The sequence below is a fragment of the Myripristis murdjan genome, chromosome 5, assembly GCF_902150065.1.
Source record: "Myripristis murdjan chromosome 5, fMyrMur1.1, whole genome shotgun sequence".
Taxonomy (NCBI): domain Eukaryota; kingdom Metazoa; phylum Chordata; class Actinopteri; order Holocentriformes; family Holocentridae; genus Myripristis; species Myripristis murdjan.
In genome coordinates, this window is record NC_043984.1 from 38,100,644 (window position 1) to 38,113,327 (window position 12,684).

Sequence of the window (12,684 nt, forward strand, 5' to 3'; positions counted from 1 at the left end):
GACTATCTTATAGTCAAGTAAGTTTAAATGGGAAAATCTCTCTCAGTCCGGTATGAACTCACTTGACAATAACAGAGACTAATAAAACCTAAACTAAAACTGAACATTTTCAAAAAAAAAAAAAAAAAACAACTAAACTAAACTTGCAAACTCGCTTTAAAAACTAATTAAAACTAAACTGAAACTGAAAACAAAAAGTCAAAACCATATAAAAATAAAAACTAATGAAAAATGCAAAACTTTGGTACCAAAATCATTAAGTGGTTCATTTTCAGTGTCCAACACTTCAGGGACGACACGTCTAAACTGAGTTAGTGCTGCAATTTTGAAAAGTTGCAACTATAGATTTACCTCTGTAACAAGTTGCTTTACTGTGAAGAAATGTTGGAAAAATGTATTTCAGTATTCAGTATTTCTGATCAACTGCAATTTGTTGATGACATTGTTAATCAAAAATTCTTAACTGAAGAACTTGAGGACTGAGAACCTCCACAGACACACAGAAAAGGTTGTTTCTTTTAAATTGATTTCTTTATGAATAACAGTAACATATGGATGGATGGATGGATGATTTGAAATGTCTGACAAGATATTCAAACTGACCTGGGGAAACAAATTTAGGGATTAAAACACAAAACCAAGGGTTGCTTTAGGAGAGGTTAGATGGTGAAATTGTAAATTAGGCTACACTAATGCCTCGCCAGACCTCAAGTCTTTATGCTAAGCTAACAGGAAATGTTACCCAAAGGAACTGAACCACTGGGCATACAGATGTGAACATGGTGTCCATCATCTGATCTCAGTCTGGGGAAGTTTAAAACATGTTGTACTATTCCTTTAAGGTCACAAATGATTTTCTGCCTGTCACTTATTCTTGTGCTGCTCAGTTTTAATACTCTTTGAGATATACTTTCAACACTGTTGATCACAACATTTCAATTAATTGTTTGTAAAAACAGGCTGGCATTGGTGCTCAGCCCTTGATTGGTTGTGCTCTTAACATCACTGACATAGTTTCTGTTCTACTTGGAGATGCTTCTGCCTGTTTTGCCCCCTGACCTGTGGTGTCCCCCAGGGCTTGGTCTTGAGGTCTCTTTGTTTTCAATGTACATGCCCCCTCTTGGGTCATATAACTTGCAAGCACAACTCAGCTCCATGTCCCACAAACCCAGGTGAGATGGATGGTCTGGCCTGGATGTCTCAGGAATTTCCAAGCTAACTGACACTAAATCAAAGTTCATCTCAATTGGCCTCAGAACTAGTTCAATCCAGTTAGGTCTTGGCAGCTTATTGACTGCTAAAAATTCCAACCACAGTTTAGATCTTGGACTCTGACTTCCCTTTTGAGGGTCATGGGGCAAAGTCTGTGCAATACAGTTTCCTCTAGCTCAGGAATGTAACCAAAACATTTGTTTTAATCATCTATTCACCTTGAAAACGTCATTCAAACATTTATCTCTTTATCGTTTGACTACTGTAACTCCCTGTGCTCACAGGGTTCAGTCATAAAGCCATTTTCCTGCATTCTGCTGGTTCAACATACAGCTGCTAGACTTTTTGACCAAATTCATGACATCTGAGCGTGTTGCCCTTAGCCTTGCCTTGTTGCACTGGCTGCTTGAAAGTTTTAGAATTAATTTAAAATCTTTAGGCATTTAAACAATTACAGGGTTAAGTCCTAAATTATATTTCAGATTTATTAATCCCCTATCAGCCTTGTTTAGTGGCTCCTAGAACACGTCACCACAAGGTCACTATCTTCTTTTAAGTTCCACCTATAAACTTATTATATGTTAAAGTACATTTATAGATGCTTAATCAATATGCTGTTGCTGATATGATGACTCGTTTTTGTGTCGCTGTATCCAAGTCCTGTTTTAATGTGTGTCTTGCTGCTGTATTTTACAAAGCACCCTCTCTCCTCATTCCTCTACTGTTTGATTACCATGTGGTGAAGCACTTTGTAAGCTGATTTTGAAAAATGACATATAAAGTTTATTGTTGCTTGTTTGCAAGTGATGGAGACATGGTGGTGTAATATCCATTAAATTCATTCATTGCAACTATTAATGTTGTCATTGTTAATATCGATTGTACTGGTGGTGTTATTTGTGTTCAGTGTTGGCATCACTTCAAGAATTCAAGACGTCTGCTTTCTGATGTGATCTGGCTGGTTAGGAGCACTCAAGTTTATTTTTATCAAATTAATTTATTCATGTAATGTCTTAAAGTAGCTGGCCAGCTGATGCATTCTGACCTGGTCGGTGTGTGGTGCACTGAAGAAAACTGTGTGTGCAGCAGGATGCTTCTGTGCAGCGTTACCTAGCAACCAAAGAAAAAGACAAAGAAATGTGAAGATAAATATTCCTGGAATGTGAACTGTAGGCATCCATTAGCAAAATATAAATGTAAATCTGATGAAACAGATGATGAATCTTAATGACAAACAATTTTCTATGAGAATGTGAATTTTGTTTTATTTTGTTGGGTAAACACTGTAGATTCTGTATCTTTATCATAGTCACTTGTAAAATATGAATAGACAGTAAAGTGGAACGATTTATTCATTATTGTCATTATCATTGTTATTTATTTAACCTTTATTTAACCATGTAGTCAACTGAGGTTCATGTCTTTTTCAAGAGAGTCAAGCCAGGTAAAGAGTGGTGCAATACTCAAAAGACAAAACATAAGAACAAAAATGGAAATGAAACCACTCTAAAGGTCAGTATACTGTAGCTCCAGTGAAGCTGGCACTCCTGTTGCAACACATGAAAAAAAAAAAACCCAAAAATGTCAAAATGATCATTAATGAAGTGACATGTTGCGTAAGAGCTCGGTTCTGCACTGGACCGCCATAAACCAGCCGTCACTTCGGACTTACAGAACTTATCTCAGTAGATTATCATGACCCAATAATGTTTGTTATCTCTTGCCGTAATGTGACACACTTCTGTTGTGTGATCTCGACCCGTATCACACCACCATCAAAACAGTATAAAAAGCAGACATCGCTGCTGCTCGTTGGGTCTTTCTTTGGTTCTTCTTAATCTGGTGAAGGTCCCAAGGTACAGTAGGCTTGGCTGGGGGGTGGGGGGGGGGTTAGGGTTGGGGTCAGTTTCTTTATTAAATTAAATAATATTGTTTATTTACTGTTAGTAGCCATGACTAAATTTTTGTTTTAGTGTCTTTATAGGCCAAGCAGTAAATGTTTACTTAAGTTTACAACTACTCATGGCCAGTTTATCCACTGGTTTATTATTGCTTGCTACTACATGTTGGGGAATTGTGTTGGGGAATGCAAAGGTTTGAATATGAAATGTTAGGAAAAATCATGCCAGAGTTCATGGCAAATGATGTCTCTCTTTGCTCACGTGTTGAAACAGTTTTGTTCATGTTCTGTTGCAGTTTAAAAAGTGGAGTTGTGAGCTTTGAGATCAAGATGACCAAGCTCACCATTCTTGCAGGTGAGTTGTCATTACTCCCTAATATAAGATGGATCATCATCTGCAAACCATAACAACACTAAATGATCTGTACAGTCGGTGTATTATTACAACCAGTTATTGATGTCAACTGTTTCTCTCTCTCTGCAGGCCTGTGCCTGGTGCTATGCCAGCTGGGTAAGTCATGCTTCTGATTCATTTATTTCCAAACCAAAAATTATCAGTATTGTAGTTTCATTATGGATTTGCACAGAACAGAAAAACACTCTGTGCATCTATTTAATGACACAGGTGTGAAAGACAAGAATGAGTATATATTATATAATAATAATAAATTTTATTTATAGAGCACTTTTCAAGCAATAAGCACAACGTGTGGTGATATATATGCAATATACACACAAGTTAAAAACATAAGAAATATTAGGAACAACTGCAAAAGGGTAAAAAAAAAAAAAAAAAAGAAAAAAGAAAAAAACACAAGGGCTAGTGAACCAAGGAAGAAAATACTATCATTTATTAGGAAAAGCCACTTTGTTGAACAGATTTTAAGACTAGATTTAAAAGCAGCAACATATATTTATGTAATGCTGCTGCAGTGTTGGCTCATTGGTTTGTTGTGTGGCCGTTTTTTTTATTTACTAAGAAGGGTTTTGTTTTTTTACTGATGAATATTTGGGGTACATTTACAGAGTTTTGTACTTGTACTGTCTTATAGTAATTTGATGTTTGGTATTTATGCCCCTGTGCTGGACGTGGGGGGTGTGACGTGTCACTCCCTAGTTAGGACGGCGTTCTGTTCTAAGTCGCATTGCCTCTTCACATATGACAAATTTTATGTTTAAATGTTTAGTATATTTATTTTGTATGTGAGAAATGATTGGAACATTGATTGCAAGACACATTTCCATGTATTTGGACTAAAAAGGTACAGTCCAGTTGAGTCTGAACATGCACTTCTTTATTCAGTTTCATACACAATTCAATACATAGTTAAATGGATAAATAAATAAATAACCAGGACAAGGTTCCTCACAGTCATACAGTGCTTATCAGCTCACTGGAAGCCCTGCTGTGTGGCTTTATGGCTGATTAGCTGCTATCATCTCCTCTGCTCGGCCAGCCAGGTGAACTTAGCAACCGAGCCATTAACACAGCAACTACTGTGCTTTATCATGAACTGTGAAAATCATAAAACTTGGCTATATAAATTGCTATTGGGAATAGGCATGGGACAGTATGCTTATCTCACAGTACAATTTGATAAACACATACCATGAACATAACATATTGTCACATTTTTGTATTGTTAAATACAGAATTCCAGTATACTATCACATCCCTAATCTCAACATATACTTCACTATATATGGCAGCAGTCCAAGTTAATAGACAGAGGAAGTTCTCCTGTCAGGTTAAATTTCCTGTTACTGCCTGTCTGGATTTGTCTTATGGGGATTAAGTTGCCATACAAACCACTACACTGTACAAAGATCTGACATCTAAATGACTCCCACTTCCCCAGCTACTGCCACCCAGATGGTGTGCTACTTCACCAACTGGTCCCAGTACAGACCAGACCAGGGCAAGTACAAGCCAGAAGACGTGGATCCCTTCCTGTGCACCACCCTGATCTACGCCTTCTCCATCATCAACAGCAACAACGAACTGGTCACCTACGAGTGGAACGACGAGGTCCTCTACAAGTCCTTCAACGCCCTGAAGACCAAGTAAGAGACCAAGAAAAGACCGAGCCACTTTTGCCTTAAAAAAAAAACTAACTAAATGCTAACTAATTAAAAAATCTAGTCAAAGAAAATGTAATTTATTGTTGACTGTGTTGTCCACTATATTGTAGTGGTGTCATATATGGTTAATTTAGCAAAACTTTGAGATTTCAGATTTTCTCCTTAACTCTGACTTGAATTTCCGACTGGCATCTCTTTAAACTTTTCCAAGTAGGAGGTCGGATTTATCTGCATTGCAAGTTCAGTGGAAAGCTTGAAGGACATTGACAGGAGCCACACTGATGCTCTTTTCTGCCCTCTTATCTGTTCTACTTCTCCCTCTTTTAACCATTACAACCTACATGCCACCTGCATGTATCCATCCTCTGGAGGCGAACCTAAAACGGAGCGACCACAGTTAGTAAATGTGTAAAATGTTTGTGAAACCCCGTACAGCATTGAAGTACTGATATGATGGTGATTGTCACAGCCCTAGCTTAGAATAAACTTAAAAAATGTGCTGGTCTACCGAGCCAACATTTTGTGCCACATAGACAATATAATAACCTTCCTTAATCTTCTCTTCTGTGTTGAGGAACCCTCATCTGAAGACTCTGCTGGCAGTTGGAGGATGGAACTTCGGTTCGACCCAGTGAGTATTCATGTTCTGCTTACCAAAAAACAAACAAAAAAATAAATAGATTTATTTTAAATAAATTTTGTTTTGTTATGAACTTACATCCACAGTTACGATTGTTATTACAGCAGCATATGTAATGTACTCCAGGTTCTCCATCATGGTGTCCAACGCAGCAAACCGCCAGAAGTTCATCCAGTCCACGATCAAATTCCTGAGGACTCATGGATTTGACGGTCTGGATCTGGACTGGGAGTATCCAGGAGCTCGTGGAAGTCCTCCAGAGGACAAGCAGAGGTTCACTCTGCTCTGCAAGGTTGAATCACTGACTTTTACAAGACCATGGATCAATGAGGACTGATTTGACTATTGACTCCACTCGAACTTGGAAAATCTGAAAAATGTCTTGTGAATTTGCAGGAGCTTGTTGCTGCCTATGAGGCCGATGCTGCAGCCAACGGCAACACCCAGCTCATGCTGACCGCCGCCGTGTCTGCAGGGAAGGGAACCATCGATGGAGGATATGAGATCGCTGAGATCGCCAAGTAGGTTCAGTTTGGATAGCTGTCACTTAAAGCAAGGAATGAGAATTATCAAAAACGATATCATTGTGAGTGGGTGGAACCACTCAGCCTGTGAGAATATAAATTTTGGCGAGGGAGTAGGGGGTGAGGTCTGAGTCTATTGTTGGACTTCAATTACGTCATTTATGTTTTTTTCTGCTGTTCAAATCAGTTAAAAACACAAAGAAATTGCTAATTCTGAGCTTCAGCCTAGACTTTGTTTGGTCATGCTATTCTTTCCAGGTAGGAGGCGCTGCTGGTTAGTAGATGTCAATGTCATTTCAGTCATAAAGTTTTTGGTGTCGTTGGCTCAGATTACACTCTCACTCCTAGTGAACTGCAGTTCTGTTAGTAAAGCACCTACATTTGCATTTTCAGATGCATCAGGGCATTTTCTACCTCTAGAGTTCAAAACTTGATTATTAAGGCTCGTGAACTCCTTAAGCTTCTTGCAGACATGTGCATAGGAAGAGGGGTAAAACAGGCAAAAAAAGAAGATTCCTACATAGTGTCTTACACTTGCAATAAACTTTATTGTGAATACCCAATGTCTTGATCCTAAAGGTCTCACCTGGTGAAGGTCTAAGGACCAAAACATTGTGTATTTTCTTAAGACAGTGTGCAGGAGTCAATGACATTGTTCTTATGTGCCAAAATCAACAAAACAGAAAGAAAAAGTTCAAGTTCAAGTTTATTTAATGTTCAAGAGCTCAGAACAGACTGGATTTGAATGCAGAGTGTGTGTGTTCATGTGTCCAAAGGTATCTGGACTTCATCAATGTGATGACCTACGACTTCCATGGAACTTGGGAGCAGTTCACCGGACACAACAGCCCACTATTCCAAGGATCCCACGACCACGGCGACCTTGTCTACTTCAACACTGTAAGGATAAACTGTACAGGCACATTATAAGTCATATGGTAAATCAAGAGAGAAAGAAGCACACAATGGAAAGCCAGAATTGGACGGACCTGGATGGAATCTTGGCAGGCATATAGTGATCTTGCACAAGATACAATTACAACCTGTCTCTCCAATAATTGCTCCATTAGGACTTTGCTATGAGGTACTGGAGGGACAACGGCACCCCGGTGGAGAAGCTGAGGATGGGTTTCGCAGCTTACGGTCGTACTTTCCGACTGACATCATCAAACACCGGCGTCGGAGCCCCAGCTAGCGGCCCTGCATCTGCTGGACCATACACGCGTGAAGCCGGCTTCTGGTCCTACTACGAGGTTTAGTTTCATTCAGTTTATTACTTTTATTTATGTCAGACACTGTGTACAAAATATATTAATCTCAAAAAAGAGAAAAGACGCTTTGTTAAAAAAAAAAAAAAAAAGTTACCTACAAGCTAATTTACATCAGCAGCCCGTGGGCAGGTGAACAAAACCATAAAACACTTAACTCTAGAGCCTAGGTCTTCAACAGGGGGTTGTTGACCCCTAGAGGGTCACCAAATTATTGTTTGAATATGTTTTCAAAGTTTTTTTTTAATTAAAAATGTCTGAAAACACACTATAACATGAGTCCATCATATTATTAGCAAAAAATCCATAAAAATCATAACAACATATAATTTACACCGCACTGATGATAGTCTACCCATGCATCCTCGTCCTGATGCACAAGGGTTGATGGGTAATTAGCCTCATGTCTAAGCAAGCTAACCTATGCAAAACCACAGCGCAACAGCCATCCATAACGGTCCTTTAGAAAAACACTGAGACAAACTTCTCTTTTGGTACATCACACTTTGGAACATAATACAGTCCAGTAAGATCCTAAAAATCCTTTCCCTCTTGTGTGGTCCAGATCTGTGGCTTTGTGAAGGGCACCACCATCCAGTGGATTGAAGACCAGAAGGTTCCTTATGCCACCAAGAACAGCGAGTGGGTGGGATTCGATACCCGGGAGAGCTACGAGATCAAGGTAGGTGGCACCTCAGTGCTACAGTTTCTGCATATCCACAGCACATCTGAGGCACATTTGTACCATTTCATGTTTTGTTTCCGCCCCTCAGGTTCGCTACCTGCAGGAGCAGAACTTTGGCGGTGCCTTTGTGTGGGCACTGGATCTGGACGACTTTGCAGGACGATTCTGTGGAGAGGGCAAACACCCTCTGCTGTCACACCTCCGCAAGCTTCTAGATATTGGTGTGTATCTCAGAAACCTTTGGGCCATCACTCAGGTTGTTTAAACACACACACTCCTCTCTACAGTCCTATGGTCTGTCTCGTAGTCCTACAGTCTATACCATAGATGCTAACAGCTTCTGAGTCACCAGGAGGCGCAGTAGGGACCTACTAACCCAAACCCAGGGGTGGGGCGGGTGGGTTTGGGTGTGATGGGGGTGGGGAGTGCTGATTACCACTGATAACCTCCAATCAGAGGAGAGATGACAGTCCAATCAGGAGTTCCTTATTTCGATGCAGGCCTCAGTGTGAAGACAGTGTTTCTCATCATGTTTTTCTCTGTCCAGAGCTGCCCCCAACCACCACTCCTGACCCCAGCATCACCACCCCCACCACACCTCCCACCACCACCACCCACAAGCCAGGCCCCGGATTCTGCAACGGCAAACCCGACGGCTTGTACGCCAACCCAGACGACAAGACAAGCTTCTACATGTGCGCTGCTGGTGAAACCCACATCAGATACTGTGGAACCGGATCCGTCTTTGACGACAGCTGCAAGTGCTGTATCTGGCCCAAATGATGACCTAGAATGTGCAAGGTGAATGCTAATACAAACAAGCTAATGCAAAAAAAAAAAAAAAAAAAAAAAAAATCAACATTTTATAGATTCATAAATGGGTCTTGCCAGTTTTCTGAAACCTCTGTACAAATAAATAAATTGTTTTTCTGCAAAGCATTGATGCAGTCTTTCTTTTCATTAGTGTTAAGGAACATTAGCCTATATCTTCTTGTGGTATTTTTTAAGTGGACATTTGTATTTTAAATCTTAATGCAAGGCACTGCTCAGTTTCCTTGTCTAAACTGGAACTATCCCAGTGAGCTCTAGACACGATTTCAACGCTGCTGCTGTCGTAGCTCTCATATTGCACAAAATATGTTCAGCTAAATGTACACCACTATTAGCCACACAGTTTAATTGATTCATTACATATTTATATATCACAAACAACTGTGAGCATCTAACATGCACAACTTAAGTCCATAAATTTTGCTAAAATAATGAATATCCTTTTCAAGATGTTTCCAAATGTGCCCAGCTATGTCACAGCTAGATACAGCACAATTTTAGTAGTTTACATTATTTCATGTCTAGCATCCTCTAAACAACTTCTAATATCCAGAGATGCACAAATATTAACTCATTAACTAGCCAATTAAACAGCAGACAGGAAGACAGGCTGAACATTGTTCAGTGTCCCCACTGTTTTGAATTTGAGTCCCTGAAATTCTGTTGTTTGGTCACAAAAAAGAAACAAGACACTTTCACATTAGATCTTATTTGTGAGCTAAGCAGGGCTGAATAAACTTCAGTAGTAGAAACAAGAGCCCTGTCTCCTAAAAATCACATTCTCATACAAATAAACTGCATTCTCAAGTATGCTTCAGTCATTTTTGTTGTGGATTACGTGTCCAGCGCAAAGCAAAGCTGGTATTTGTTTTTCACAAAATTTATGTTCCTTTATCATAACCAAGTGGTTCCTATGCTTAAGCCGAACCTTTCCCCGACCATAACCAAGTGGTTTTTGTGGCTAAAGTAACAAAACTGGCTAAAATATGATATGATATACAAGATATGTTGATTAGAAACATGTTTGTGATGCATCAGAAACAAACATCATCTACAACAAAATGTGTTTCCCCCTTCATGTAATAAATAAATGCAGTTCAGTTGTGTGGGAAGGTCATTTTTAGGAGAAACTGTAGGGCAGTTATTTACTAGAGGACAATGTTTTCTGACCGCTGAGGCTTTTATCAGGTCACAAACGTTCAAAAATATGCAGGTTCAGATTGTTTCTGCGACTTTGTGAGATGTGTCATAAATTCTCTTCTACAAGTTTTTTGGAGTCATTCCAGCGTTCCCAGGGTCCTGTGTGCCCCAGCTCTGTGTTTGGGGGTTATGGGTTAAAGGAATCCACACACTGTGGATATGCTCCTGTTGGGTTCCATGTTTCCAAAGCCTGTTATGATATATGTATGTTATGTATGATGTTTGGTTCCTCGGGACTTTAAGCAGTGTTATGAGAGGAATCCTGTAAAACTCCCTGTGGTTCGTGTTTCTTTAGGTGGCAGAAGCCGAGCCGTGTTTCAGCCCTCGGAGGTTTATCTGAGGACGCTCAGGGATTACAAAACGTCAGCGAACAACAGCGGGTGTGAGCCGCTTCCAGCCGCCGTGAAACCTGAACCTCCCACAAATCCTGGTCGCTCCCAGCCTCCTGGATATTGACTCACTTCCTCATTACATCACCGCGCCAGCCCGAACGGTGTTTTGACATTTCAGACAGACACAGCCACCAGAGCCAGTTTGTGATAACAGAATGTTCCACCATACAAACACAATTCATCTTGTTCACTTTATTTAATTGGATAAGAACACATTTGGCCTGACAGTACAGAGTCAAACAGCACTGTGGACACAAAGGCAGTTAACAGGTAGGAGGTGAGCAGGATTTTAACATAACGAGCAGAGCATTGGGTAAATTAATTTTTTTCATTAAGTTAGCGAGGTATAAGTAAAACTCCAACATGTTGGTCAAAATCCCCATTTCAAGATGTCCCCAGACTGAGAGCAGATGTTGGACACCATCTTCACCTCTGGACGTCCAGTGGTTCAGTTCCTATGGGTAGCATTTCCTGTTAGCTTAGCATAAAGACTTGAAATCTATGGGAGTTATTAGCCTGGCTACTTGGGATTTAAAAAAAAAAAAAAGTAATTCAAAGTCATGTATTTCAAATCCACATGATCCACTGTGTAAATCAGACCGCTTCAGAGCCACCTGTGTCAGTTAAGTCTACAGGGTCCTCACTTCATTTGTGCATAATGCCCCTTTAAAAGCATGCAGTGTGCAGCGTGTTCTCTCCTCCTTTTCTAACTGCATGAAAACATCCCAGCTAACACAGTTACTGTTTGGAAAAAGGAGCTCAGTCACTTTTACTGCCAGGACATTTGACATGAGACACTTTGGACTTTTACTGCAGGACATTTTTACTGCACTACTTCTACTTCTACTGCAGTCACATACCAGCAGAGGAACAGTACTTCTACTTCTACTGCAGTCAAATACCAGCAGAGGAACAGTACTTCTACTTCTACTGCAGTCAAATACCAGCAGAGGAACAGTACTTCTACTTCTACTGCAGTCACATACCAGCAGAGTGGCAGGCCTTGCACTGCAGTAGCAGGGTGTCCGTCCAGGTGATGTGTCCCCAGGTGACAGGCTGACAGTTTAATGTGTCTCCTGCTTTGTCTCTGTCTCTGTCTGTCAGCAACAACATCTCACCGTTACACTGACAGATATTAGATGGTACAGGTGAGGCAGGTGTTGAGTTTCATAAATGGGTTTAATGTCACAACTGCTCTGGGTCAAAATATGAAAACAGGTCACTGTAATTTCTATGGACAAAATATTTTTAAAAAATAGTATGCTAATCTCGTCTGTCCTGTTGTTTCTGTGATTTAGCATGCACCAAAGAAAAATAAAATCTGTTTTTTTCTGAATTTAGATAATTATCTTTTTTCTTTTTTTCTTAAGTGAATAAATCCATACACAACACACGCACACACACACACACACACACACACACACCTGCAACATTTAAAGTGAGTTCACCATCAGCTGTCACATATTTGTTTTCAAATCAGCAGAGCTTAGATAGACTGCTCAATCCCAATCTAGGGGTATAGAGCGCCACCTTGTGGTCATCAAACTGCTGGTGGTCTTTACTCTGCAGCAAAAGAATTTTTTTCATAAGTATTTCAATATTTCTGAGTAGTGATAGTAAAATGTCACGATGCAGGTCAGTCCATCAGACGAGCACTAACACTGCTCACAGATATAATCCAGATTAAATCAAGTAACCAATTAATGTCACAGCATCTTGAAGTAAAAGCTCTGTTATGATAAACTGACTTGGGCTTGGCCGGCAGGTGTCGGCTCCGCCCCTTTTCCATCAAGGAGAAATCATTTTCAGGGAAAAGTCATCATGTGGCCTTGAGGAGGAAAAGCTGCAGAAACTCCTGGAAAATAGTTTCTAAAAGTATAAGACATGTTATGCTTTTTTAAATTTCCAGTTGAATAGAGTTTGGTGCAGGGACACCCGCGGGCCCCTGAG

General features: G+C 40.1%; 1 protein-coding gene across 3 annotated transcripts; it reads left to right on the forward strand.

Annotated features, from left to right (window-relative positions):
- The first annotated feature begins 2,992 nt into the window (after window positions 1-2,992).
- Window positions 2,993-9,206, forward strand: LOC115359369 (acidic mammalian chitinase-like). Of its 3 annotated transcripts, XM_030051797.1 has the most exons (12): window positions 2,993-3,068; window positions 3,409-3,467; window positions 3,597-3,623; window positions 4,972-5,176; window positions 5,769-5,825; window positions 5,961-6,126; window positions 6,231-6,355; window positions 7,135-7,258; window positions 7,429-7,611; window positions 8,192-8,308; window positions 8,400-8,532; window positions 8,859-9,206. In XM_030051797.1, exons 2-12 carry the CDS (start codon window positions 3,443-3,445, stop codon window positions 9,092-9,094), a joined length of 1,398 nt encoding a protein of 465 aa, XP_029907657.1. In that variant the 5' UTR covers window positions 2,993-3,068; window positions 3,409-3,442; the 3' UTR covers window positions 9,095-9,206. The 3 variants fall into 3 exon arrangements, with proteins under 3 accessions (XP_029907657.1, XP_029907659.1, XP_029907660.1); XM_030051799.1 differs by lacking the exon at window positions 3,597-3,623; XM_030051800.1 differs by lacking the exons at window positions 2,993-3,068; window positions 3,409-3,467; window positions 3,597-3,623; window positions 4,972-5,176 and adding an exon at window positions 5,477-5,590.
- The last annotated feature ends 3,478 nt before the right edge of the window (window positions 9,207-12,684 follow it).